Raw genomic sequence first — 13,387 nt, forward strand, 5'->3', positions numbered from 1 at the left:
ATATACATACTCCATCACACCTAAATGTTTTTTATGCAGATAAACAACTTTTCACTACAAAATCTGTAATTGTAGCAATGCATGTTTGCTTTTCTGTCAACCAAAGCACATTTATGTAAAGAACATTGTCTAAGAGCACATCTAATTTGCTCATTTTACTACTTAAACCTCATACATTTTGGTACAGCATTGTTAAATAATTACACACTTTATTTGCCTACTGTTCACCATTGTAATTCCTTGGTTCTGTTTCATATAACAATATCCTCTAGATGTGATGGTAGCACAGCTTTTCATTTATGCAGTTTTATTGGTTGCTGCTGCTTCCACTAGTGGCTGTCTTAATGTGTTTTTATGCTGCTACTAAATTAGCCCTTGGTCTCCTACCCCTGGTTAGCTACAGGTAACCCAAGATCCACCTATTATACTATATTTAATGAGCTCAACCAATGTTCCCTTCGCTGACTGTTGTTGTGTGAGCCATGCCTGCTGAAACCACATCTACTGACAGTCCAAACAAGTACGAGAGCAGTGTGCTCAAAAGTCACAGCTGAAACACTCAACAAGTGCATATGTGTCATATTCACAGATGTTTATTGTAAACTTGCCTCTGTTTTTACAGATGTAGGTAACTATTTTCTTTGAAAAGGAAACAATGCATTCATGTAAATACAGGGTGGTTGTAATTAAACTTTTGCTACTTGAGAGGCTGCCCTTTAAAATCAAATGATTGCAGGACAATGAAACTTACAAGTGGAAATACTTTTCAGGACATCCAGAAGAGAAATAATTAATAAACCATTGAAAGAAACACAAGAGGTAACAGCTGATAATTGTGTACCATGCTTACGTTCCAGGTTACAAACGCTGCATAATGTGATGACCATCTGCATCCGTAACATCCTAGAACTACACTAGACACTGCTCTACTGCTGCCCGAAACATCTCAGGTGGGATGTTGGCTACCTCCTTCGCTATGGTCATCTTCAACCTCAAACTTGTGTTAAGTGTCCCCCTCAGGTAACCCCACAACCAGAAATCAAAACTGGTGATCTCGGTGGTTTGGAAGAATTGGCCTAGGATTTAGTTTTCTCCAAATGTGTTTACCAGATCCATACTGACTGACTGCGACTATAATGCAACTGATGCTTGTGTTTCAACCCTATGATGCGATCCAGTATCAGAACCTAACGGCAAGCCACGACACTAACATTACTAACAAATCAAATCTTTCAGCACACCGCCTGAACATCGTTCCGATAAAGTTGAGTACCCAAAGGGTAAACAGTTTTTGCCTACACCGGCTGAAGTAGTGAAAATTTAATTATAACAATATTGTATTAAGCTACTTGGAGGGGATAAACCTCAGCTACAGAATGTGAGGAAACAGTATTACTGGCTGACCTGCTGATTTATGAGGTTACATTTAGCTAGCACAAATAGTAGTAGTTTATTGTTAACAGACTACATAGGTTATGTTCTAAAGAGTTGTTTCTTTTTTATTAATGTATACCTTGACTCATTATACATCACCGACAGTTTTCCAATTTCCTGGTGTCAACAGAACCTCATGAATTAACTGATGCACATCGCACTTATCCTCCCACTACCTATGATTTTGGGCCATCAATGCACTAATGTGGTATACACATAAGAGAAGCTCGACAAACATCTTCATCAAGCACTGCAGGCAATGATTTCTTGTTGATGAAGTTGACTACATCACTGGTTCAAGTCTTGCTCACAGAAATGGAATCATCTAGCTGACTTGACAGTAGAACATATATGTTGTATCAATTGCAATAGTACAACCCCAGAAACTCCAAATTTAAATTTCATTATCTGCAGTCAGGGAACCTCCACATATGATGAAAAAGAAAATAAAAATATCCTCCATAATCGAAATGTTATGTTAATGTTCAAGAATCATTTGATGATCAGGAAACCAGAGGAGAGACAAGTGCAAAATGTTATTGTCAGTTACTTTATTGACATGTCAGAATGCTAAATGATCTACTGCATTCTTTCTGCCATAACCACAAAGACAGAGACAGCAAGAAAATATTTCAAATACATATATTGCCGCTGAAGGTTTTGTTTAAATAAACATTTCCATAATTGGGAAGATAGGATCAAGAGGAAAGTAGTGGTGGTGGTGGTGGTGGGGGGGGGGGGGGGCGCAGCAGGATGGAGGCGGGGCAGATAGGGTGGATTCTGGTAGCGACAGTAACCATGCGCAGAGGAAAACTGGTATGAAATACGTAACAGAAAGAAAAAATGTTAAAATTTTTGGCAAATAACATGATTACTATTAACTTTCATATGTACAGTTCATGATTATTTTAAGTCACATAAGGAACCCATTTTATGTGCCATTTTGTTTTTCATATGCAACTGAATTTGTGACAGTAGCTGCTGTTACTACATAACAAGGATAGCAGTCCAAACAGAGATATTCATTTCTGAACAAATATTTATTTTTTATGAAAATATCTAAAATGTATATCATCTCAATTGTTAACAGCGATAAAATAGCAGTCATTTGTCAGCCTTAAGACAAGTAACTTGCACTGCAAGTCAATCACAATATAAACTATGCACATGAAGAGAGAATGAACTCTCATCCCTCAAAAAGCTGCATTAGAAAAACATAAAGTAATCAATTGATAAAAACTAAATTAAAACATTTGATGTTAGAGTGGTGTCAATCATCTAAATCAATACACACAATCTCTTTACAGTGTTCTGTACTCTTCTCTGCCTTTGTACTAACTTTTTCTTCTTCCACACCTGATAGGCTTGCAGTGCAGTTGACATCAGCATTTTTTCCATTAACCTGACTCTGTATTTGCTCAGAAACTGTTTTACTCTCAACTTTACACTTATCAGAAATATTGCACGTGTCTATTTCATTACTAACTGTTTTTTTTGGAATTATATGTCTTGCCTGTGGCAACTTTTGCCCTCTGGCTGCAGATACAAGAATAGGAACTCTCTTCTTCTGTACAGGTTGTGACTCTGATGGCTTGATGAGAAATGTCTTTATTCCGAAACTAGGTCTTGCTTCCGGCTGTGGCTGCTCGTCTTGCTTCAGCTGTTTCTGGCACTCCTCACGAGATAGTTTCTTAGTGAACTTTGTAATTGACATGGAAACCTTCGGTTCCGCCACTACAGCTACTGGAGATGTCACGGGAGAAACCTCCACAGGTTCACGACGTCGCGGTTTCAGGTTGTACTCCCACTGTTTGTTGCCCGCCATTAAATCAGGAAGGCCGTGGGCTGCTCGTGTCTCTGGAGGAACGTACCAGCAGTTACGGCCAAACAGAGGGCCTTCGTCTGTGCAGGTAGTCCATGAAGCCAGCTCCCTGATCTTCTTCGAGGTACTGTTTTTCGATATTGGGAGTGCTGTCTCAGTTTCCTTTTTTTCAGATGTTTTCTGTTCAGAGCTGTTTGTTTCGCTCCCTACCTTTTTGTAATAGGCAATAAACTCCTTGACAAGGAAAATTATTCCATTGGTGTTTCCATGGATGAGCTTGATGAGAGCTGGTACAGCTGAAAAATAAAAGGTAATTCAATTGGTACTACAGTATAATGTTTTAGTACAATTTTTGGAAATAAACTACTGATTAATGAGTCTTACTGGGCAAATATTGCAATGCAACACAAGGGGGGGGGGGAGGGAGAGGGGGGGGGGGGGGGGGAGAGGGAGGGAGGAGAGAGAGAGAGAGAGAGAGAGAGAGAGAGAGAGAGAGAGAGAGAGAGAGAACATCTATAAAACTAATTGTTCATACGTGACATTACACTCCAAGATCAGGAAACACTATTTATAACAGACACATTAACAGTCTTTAAAAGGCTGAAATAATGAAATGATCAAACACGGATAGCATTTGTTGTTATGTTTCTTCTTAGAGATGCAAAACAGGCAAAGAAATGTAATGGATTGGAGAACACAGAAACAAATAAGGAAAGAAAAAGTGACAAGTCTGCAACAGTCAGCTCTGAGATATTATTTTTTTTTTTAAAAAAAGTTTTTATCAACAGACTTTGTCAGAAAAAGAAACACACAACATTCATTCATTCACACACACACCCACACCCACACACAAACACACACGCGTGTGCGCGACCACCAACTCCGGCAGCTTGGACCAGAATTCTGGTTGCCATGTGTGCATGAGGTGTGCTTGCTTGTGTGAATGAATGGTATATGTCTCTCTTCCTTTTTCTGATGAAAGCTGTGGCCGAAAGCTTATGTGTAAATGTCTTTTAATTGTGCCAGTCTTAGTTTTCATTCTTGGTTCCTAAGCATCAGACTAGTGGGCTTATTTGGATAATAGTACAAATGTTGACAACGCTTAACACAACTTAAAATCGTATTCCAGACTTTATGTATTGCCAAGTACAGGTTATCTCCTGAAACATTGTATTAATCCAAGAATATATGTATACATAATGTGATCAAAAATATCTGGACACCTGACTGAAAAAGACTTACAAGTTCATGCCACCCTCCATCGGTAATGCTGGAATTCAATATGGTGTTGGCCCACCCTTAGCATTGATGACAGCTTCCACTCTCGCAGGCACTTAATGTGTCATCTTTACAGATTATTTTTCTTAGTACATAGCTCTGTACCCAATTATTTATTTACCGCTGTACCCAATTATTTAACAATGCAAAGGGAAATACTCTACTTGCTGCCAAATATCCTGATCAGGCACCATTTTTCGAGAAACTGCTCTGTGATACACAAAAATGATTTCACACTGTGTGGAAGAATTAGTGTTTAATGCAAATATCTTGTGATTCAAATGATCTGCTGTGTGTCTCAAAATTGTAACTGAATGTGAGTGTCATTACAGCACAAAACACACAGTTTTGCACATTTTCAGTCCTCTATATATTATACTGAGTGGCAAGTAAAAAAAGATTTAAGTTACTGGTAAATTGCATTTATCTTTTTCCAACTCTTGGCATCTTTTATCAAAATCAGAACTCCTCCCAAAATATACTGAACAGGCCAATTAACACAATTTTCTTTCTATACATATGTACAAAATGTGAGTTGCTACTTGTTCAGTTTCATTTCTCATGTTAGTTTCCTTATACATAAAATCTAGAAATTTGAAAATGTGACTTTCCACCAACACAGAATTATATACAAGACAAAGGCAATATACAGAACATAGTTCACAATTGGATGGATATGAATACTTTTTTCCGAAGAAGTAAAGAACCTTCAACATTTCCGATACAAAGGCCGAACAGTTGTAGTTTCTGCAGAGGTTTCAGGGTTTTTTAAGTAGCAAAACGTAACAACTGTATTAGCTATAGTTTTTGTACGTACTTGATAAAATGTTAACACTTCTTGAGATATACAGATCAGGTGTACACTGGCCACTTCAGTGACTTCTATTAAAAAACTGACAAATGGCACTTGTCTTTATTTTAAATATTATTTTGTGACTTTGGCAGACAGAGATTTACAAACGGGAGTCACATGAACCTCGTCAGTTTAGTGGGTTTGCCACAAGCAGCGGTAATTATGTCATCATGTGACTTAATCGTGCAAGTCGGTCAGCTGGGGAACTACAGAGGTGGCAATATAACTGCCCGCTGAGCAGGTGAAAGCCAATTCTCTTCAGGCAGCCACCTTGAGCAGATCACCGTCAGCTACACTAAGCCATCACCTTCTCATCGTCACAGCCAGTGACGCTGAGCCAAGTATGACATCGCTTCAATCCACTGCAAACTGCCTCTGTCAACAGTGATAAACTGAGGGGACATACAAAGTAACATTTCCTCAGGTTGTCTGTGTTACGATGGCTTAAGACGGGTTCAACACTAATGAAACTAGCTCACATTATTATCAAGTGTTGTAGTATAACAAGACATTTTGTTAGGAAATGCCATGGTACACTTGTAGGCTCTTTGAAAAACTGAAGATATTCATTTTATGTTACAGGCTGAAGCAGCAAATAAAAATTTGTACCAAGGCTGCAAATAAAACTCAGCTCTCCTGCTTACTAGGTGTGTGTGTGTGTGTGTGTGTGTGTGTGTGTGTGTGTGCGTGTGTGTGTGTGTGTGTGTGCGCGCGCGCGTACGATTTAGTTTTAGGGTGCAAAAACAACTAAGGTCATATGTGCCCATGTCAGAAACTTGGGCCACTAATGTGAACAAGGACTTAAAAACGACTAATTGTTAAGCCCAATCGATGGGAGGAAAGAGAAATAAGAACAAGGACTTCCTCTTAGAGTAAGGTCCACAAAATATGCCATAGAGACAACATAGGTTCTGAACTAAAGATTAAATGTCCTTCACCATATTGCTATAATGGATAAAAAGTCATTTGCAGTCGACAGCCCATGAATTGTTCAATAAAACGGTGTATAACTCTGACAGCAAACATACATTAGAACGTAAGTGCTTAAAAAAGGGCATTTGGTCAGGAAATGGCGAACCGTCATAGATTGATGACAATGAGCAAAAAGTGGTGGGGCATCTGCGCTTAACAAATGGCAATGGCTACGACAGTGCCCAATATGTAAACCAGCTACAATGATCTCTCAGTGAAAGAGTTGAAAGGCCGAGCAAGCCGCTGGGAGGGGTTTGATTCCCCAGAGCTTGTTTCCATGAAGGATATACCAGTGGTGATGCCATAGTGACACCACCTGCTGACAGATGGCAACACAGAGATCATCAGAAGGAATGGAAGGACTAGTAGGCCAAGACAAGAGGACTGCAGCCTTGGCAGCAACATCAGCGGCCTCGTTTCCAGCCAGACCGATGTGACCAGGAACCCAGAAAAACATCACATTGGCTCTCTCAAGAGAAAGCAAGTGGAAACTTTCTTGGACCTGTTACACTAAGGGATGGTGTGTGCGCACAGCACACAGAGGCTCTGAAGGGCACTGAGAGATTCGGAGCAGATCACAAAATTGAAAATCCTTTGTCACTAGATGTACTGCATGGCCTGTTACAGGGCGAAGGGCTCTGCTGTAAATTCTGAGCAGTGTTCCAGAAGTAGATACCAAAAATCGTCTGTTCCAATGGCAAAGACACAACTGACACCATGATCAGTCCAAAAGCCACCAGCGTACACAAAGCTACTATTGAGAAGTTACATGTGAAGCTGGAGAAACTTACAGTGATGGATTGAAACAGGAACAGTTTTCCTAGGAAGTGAATGAAGTCCAGGGTGAACATGGGCCGCTGCAATAAGCCAAAGTGAAGGGTTCACACCCATTGGGAAACTGGCAAGTTGCGTGAATTGAAGCAGAGCAATACCCGAAAGCAGACTCTAGGAAGTAACAGAGGAGAGGGACGCAGCCCATACTGGTGGTCAAAGGAGTCATCGAAGAAGGAGGCATAGGATGGGCGGTTGGGCATGACAGACAAATGGCATGCGTATCTGCTGAGTAGAACATCAGGCCAGTATGACAGCAGTAGTTTGCAGCTTCTACATTGAGATTTTCAACTGGACTAGTGTAAAAGGCATTTGTGGCCATACAGATTCCATGTTGGTGGACATGCAGATTCATTAACAAAACACCTGTAGTCTAGTTTCAAACGGACAAGGGATTGGTACAAATGGTGGTCTGAACCACTCCCCAGGAACTATCACTTAGGACATGTTCGACACTGAGGAACTGGGTACAGTGGGCAGCCAGGTAAGACATGTGGGAGGAACAAAAAAGTTTCCTATCAAGCACGGGTCTGTGGAATTTCGTAGTTTCAATGAACGGAAGAGCAACAGATGCAAAATGTAAAGATGGGGTAAGAAACCCACTACGATGCCAGAAATTCATAAACAATATTGTCAGTGGAAAAGCAAAAGCCTGTTGATGATCCACAAGTAAAGATAATCAAGACATCACTGAAGACACCGTTCGAGGAGACAAGTCCATGGAGAACTGCAATAGATGGGAAAATCATTGACAAAAGGGAGTCAGTTATGCCCAGTGGGAGACAGGACATAATATGGTCAATTTCTACAGCAAAGAGGACAATGCTCAGGACGGGGACCTGAGGCAACTCTTTTTGCACTGAGGCAACCAGTTTTCTTGGCTAAAGGTGTCTGACATTGCATAAACCACACATACCTTGTAAACTTGATCTTTTATTCCTGAAAGAACGGGGCAGGCGGCCTCGGAAGCCCCACATGTAGAGTGTACAGAGGATACCAGTCCTCCAGCAGATGTCGTAGGCTTTCTCCAAATCAAAAAACACGGCCACGGTCTGGTATTTCCGCAGAAAACCATTCATGACATTGATTGGCAAAGTGACAAGATGATCAACTGCAGAACGGTGTGCCTGAAATCCATACTGCGCAGTGGTTAGTGAATTGCAAGACTGGAGCAACCGTACAGCTGTGCCTGAATCATATGTTCAAATCACTTTGAAAATACAGCGGGTGAAAGAAATGGGGTGGTAGCAAGAAGGAAGGTGTTTGTCTTTACCGGGCCTAGGTCTGGGTATGACACTGGCTGCACACCAGCATTTGGGAAATGTGCTATGCCCAGATGCAATTGTATGAATGAAGGAGAAAGTGCTTGCCTGTAAGAGAAAGGTTCTGCAATATCTGAATCGGAATATCGTCCAGCCCTGGGGCAGAGGATATGGATGAACTGAGAGCATGATCTAGCTCCCCCATAGTAAAGGCAGCATTGTAGCATTCACGATTCTGAGAGAAGAAGGATACCACCTGAACCTCCTCCACTCGTTTCCAATGGAGAAAGGCTGGGTGATAGTGGGTAGAGATTGAAATCTCAGGAAAAAAGCAGCATAAGGTCCAAGGGGTCCACGATGACATCATCTGCTACAGTCTGGCCAAAAATTGGGGAATGGAACTTGGTTCTAGAGATCCGAAGGAGGTTGGCTCACATGATGGAAGAGGGAGTGGAACTGTTAACGGAACTAGTAAATGAAATCCAGCTAGCTTTTTTGCTATCCAGAAGAATGTGACGAGACTGTGTACACAACTGTTTATAATGAATACAGTTTTCCATCATAGGTTGAAAGTTAAAAATGCAGAGAGTGTCTCTCCGAGTGCAAACTAACTACGTCATGGCATGCCTCAGTCCACTAAGACACCACGATACAATGTGGGAAAGATGAAGTGCAAGGTACAGAAAAATCTGCTGTGGTAAGGATAACATTAGTGAGGTACTCTACATGGTCATCACAACTGTGGGATGTTTTTCGTCGAAGGTTGTCAGGGAGGAACAAAGCCTCCAATCAGCTTTTGAAAGCTGCCACTTGGGTTTACATGTAAATGGTATCGGAGTCAGCAAATGGGAAATGGTCACTCAAGTACAGGTCAGAGAGAATGAACCATTCGAGACAATTGGCATGGTGGGCAGTGCAGAAGGAGAGGTCCAAACAGGAATAGGAGAGCGTGGAGTCTGAAAGGAACACGAGTGTTCTAGTGTTAAGGTACATGAGGTTGAATTGATTGGGGTTGCAATGTGGCAACCTACACGTGTCGTGCACTGGGAGAGCAAAGTACGCATCAATTGCCACTTTGCATTTTTGAATACTTAATTATGGCAGTAATGACAAGTAGCAGCAATGATGTGAACAAATTTACGATTCATTTTGCTATGCTAACAGAAGTGGCTAAGGGATGGGCAATGAACAAGTACTGCATTGCTGTAAGTGCAAATATTTTTGCGGACAGAGTTTAAAGTGGGATTTTACTCAGGGAGTCGGTAGCGTGAAGCCAGCAGTGTTTTAGCCCAAAGATCGAATTTTACAACCTGCAGCACCCCAGGAGGTATTTTGTTTTGGTTTTAGGGCGCAAAACTTCTATGGTGATTAGTGCCCGGTCCGTGGCTTAGGGAACAGTAAAAAGCCGAAATTGAAAACCAGCAGCAATGGGAACGAAAGTCATAAAATTGGAGAAACTAAAAGCAGACGGAAGGCTTAAAAATCCACTACAGAAAGGGGTTGGTTGTCCCCAAAAAAAGCTTCAAATGACTGACGTCATTTCACTGGCACTAATAAACTTGAGAACGCGGTCGGCTGAGCGCGTGTCATCTGCTAAAATCGACGATATATCAGGCAAAAGCTGTAGACGGGAGCTTAACGGATTAAAATAGGGGCACTCAATTAAAAGGTGTCTTACCGTCCACAGGTGAGAGCAGTGGGGACAGAGTGGGGGAGGATCGCTGCTTAAAAGATATCGATGGCTAAAAAGACAGTGCCCTATCCGGAGTCTAGTTAAAATTATCTCCTCCCGATGACGCATTCGGGAGGAAGAGGTCCAAGCACAAGGAAGAGCTTTCATGTTCCGCAATTTATTATGGGTAAGTGTCGACCAATGCGTGTGCCATAAATGAACAACACGTAAACATAGAACGCTCCGTAGATCGGCAAGGGGAATCGATTGAATAGCTGGTCGAGGAAGAGAGACTGCAGCCTTGGCTGCAATATCGGCCGCCTCATTTCCATAGATACCAACGTGTCCCGGGAGCCAGAGGAACGCCACCGAGACGCCCCCCAGGTAGAGCAAGTGCAGACAGTCCTGAATCCGGTGGACCAGAGGGTGCACAGGATAAAGAGCTTGCAGACTGAGGAGAGAGCCGAGAGAATCTGAGCAGATAACGTACTGTATTCGCTGATGGCGGCGGATGTAGTGGACAGCCTGGAGAACAGCGTAAAGCTCAGCAGTATAAACCGAACACTGGTCGGGAAGCCGAAAGTGATTTGGGGTGTCGCCAACAATATAGGCACTCCCTACACCTAACGATGTTTTCGAGCCGTCGGTGTAAATAAATGTGGCGTCCGTCATTTGTGCACATAGAGCAGCAAATGCCCGACGATAAACAAGTGAAGAGGTACCATCCTTGGGAAATCGACAAAGGTCACGGAGCAGGCAGATCCGGGGACGGAGCCAAGGCGGTGCTGTACCCCAAGTTGTCAAGAAGGTTTTAGGAAAGCGGAAGGAAAGAGAATGGCGCAGTTGACGGAAGCGGACTCCCGGTGGTAGTAGGGAGGAGGGGCGGCCTGCATACAGATGGCTAGCATAACGACTCAGAAGGACTGCTCGGCGATTGGACAGCAGAGGTTCAGCAGTCTCAGCATAAAGGCTTCCCACAGGGCTGGTGTAAAAAGCTCCAGACACTAAACGTAATCCACGGTGGTGGATAGAGTCGAGACGCCGAAGAATAGACGGCCGAGCAGAGGAGTAGACTATGCTTCCATAGTCCAAATTCGAGCGCACTAAGGCGCGATAGAGGCGGAGAAGGACCACTCGGTCTGCTTCCCAGGAGGTACCATTCAGGACACGGAGGGTGTTGAGGGATCACAGACAGCGAGCCGAAAGATAGGAAACGTGGGAGGACCAGCACAGTTTTCTGTCAAACATAAGACCCAAGAATTTAGCGACGTCTGAAAACGGAAGGTTGACAGGACCTAGATGTAAGGAGGGCGGAAGACACTCCTTACGTCGCCAAAAATTAACACAAACGGTCTTACTGGGAGAAAAACAGAAGCCGGTTTCGATGCTCCAAGAGTGTAGCCGATCGAGACATCCTTGAAGACGTCGTTCAAGAAGGCTGGTCCGTTGAGAGCTGTAGTAGATCGCAAAATCGTCCACAAAGAGGGAGACCGAGACATCAGGAAGGAGACAATCCATAATTGGATTGATGGCAATGGCAAACAGTACAATACTCAGCACGGAGCCCTGGGGTACCCCGTTTTCTTGGGAGAAAGTACGGGAGAGAGTAGTGTTCACCCGCACACTAAATGTGCGCTCTGCCATAAATTCGCGAAGAAAAAAGGGCAGCCGACCTCGAAAGCCCCAAGAGAACAGTGTGCGGAGGATGCCTGTCCTCCAACAGGTATCGTATGCTCTCTCCAGATCAAAAAATATTGCTACTGTTTGGCGTTTCCGGAGAAAATTGTTCATGAAATAAATGGAGAGAGCAACAAGATGCTCAACTGCAGAACGATGCTTTCAGAATATGCATAGGGCAGGTGTTAAAAGACTGCGGGATTCCAGCCACCACGCTAAACGGTAATTCACCATACGCTCCAAAACCTTACAGACACTACTCGTGAGAGAAATGGGGCGATAGCTAGAGAGGAGACGTTTGTCCTTTCCAGGTTTTGGAACAGGAACGACGATAGCTTCCCGCCATCGTCTGGGAAAAGTACTGTCGGTCCAAATTCGATTATAAAGGCGAAGGAGGTAACGCAGACTATGGGTTGATAAATGCAGCAACATTTGGACGTGGATACCATCCGGTCCTGGGGCGGAGGAGCGAGAAGAAGAGAGTGCATGTTGGAGTTCCCACAAGGAGAAAACAGTATTGTAGCTTTCGCGACTTTGAGAGGAGAAAGCAAGAGGTCGCACTTCCGCTGCACGTTTCTTCGGGAGAAACGCTGGCGGTTAATTTGAAGAGCTCGAAATCTCAGCAAAGTGCTGACCCAACGAGTTAGAAATTGCGACGGGGTCCACTAATGTGTCATGCGCGACAGTGAGCCCAGAGACTGGGGAGAAACTAGGCGCGCCTGAGAACCGTCGAAGCCGACTCCAAACTTCCGAGGAGGGAGTGAAGGTGTTAAAATGAGCTAATAAAGAATTTCCAGCTTGCCTTCTTGCTATCGTGGATGACACGACGGCATCGCGCTCGGAACTGCTTATAGCGGATACAGTTGGCCAAAGTAGGATGGTGGCGGAAAACGCGGAGAGCACGTCGCCGCTCACATACTGCATCACGGCATGCCTCGTTCCACCAAGGAACTGGGGGGCGCCGGGGCAGTTCGGAGGTGCGTGGTATTGAATGTTCCGCAGCTGTAAGAATAACGTCGGTAATATGTGTGACCTCATCGTCGACGCTGGGAAAGTGACGGTCATCGAATGTCGCTAGAGACGAAAAAAGTGTCCAATCGGCTTGGGCAAACTTCCAGCGTCATGGGCGTATGTAGGGCAGTTGAGGCTGCAGTCTAAGGACACATGGAAAGTGGTCACTCGAGTGTGTATCATCAAGGGCGAACCATTCGAAGCGCTGAGCTAACGGAACAGTACCGACCGCAAGGTCCAAATGAGATAAATATGTCATGGAGGCAGACGAAAATGTAGGGACCACAGTGTTGAGGCAAACTAGATCTGCTTGGTGGAAGACGTCTAGCAATAGAGAGCTACGTGGACAAGGATGTGGAGATCCCCAAAGCGGGTGGTGGGCATTGAAGACCCCAACCAGCAAATATGGGGGTGGAAGCTGACCAAGAAGATGAAGGAGATCAGCTCGTGCCATTGGTGTGGACGATGGAATGTATACAGTACAAAGAGAGAACGTGTATCCGGAAAGGGAAAGACGGACGGCGACAGCTTGGAAGGAAGTGTTCAAATGGATTGGGTGATAATGGACAGTTTCA

At 43.6% G+C, this 13,387-nt stretch overlaps 1 protein-coding gene across 1 annotated transcript in view; it reads right to left on the reverse strand.

Moving 5' to 3' along the window:
• Positions 1-2,455: 2,455 nt before the first annotated feature.
• The window catches only part of LOC126412571 (chromatin assembly factor 1 subunit A-like), a 99,321-nt gene continuing 88,389 nt past the window's right edge, over positions 2,456-13,387 (reverse strand). The window contains exon 12 of the mRNA XM_050082215.1: positions 2,456-3,552. Within this exon, the coding sequence (XP_049938172.1) occupies positions 2,705-3,552 (848 nt within the window). The 3' untranslated portion in view covers positions 2,456-2,704. The remainder of the gene's footprint in view (positions 3,553-13,387) is intronic.

This window comes from Schistocerca serialis, chromosome 7 (assembly GCF_023864345.2).
Source record: "Schistocerca serialis cubense isolate TAMUIC-IGC-003099 chromosome 7, iqSchSeri2.2, whole genome shotgun sequence".
NCBI lineage: Eukaryota > Metazoa > Arthropoda > Insecta > Orthoptera > Acrididae > Schistocerca > Schistocerca serialis.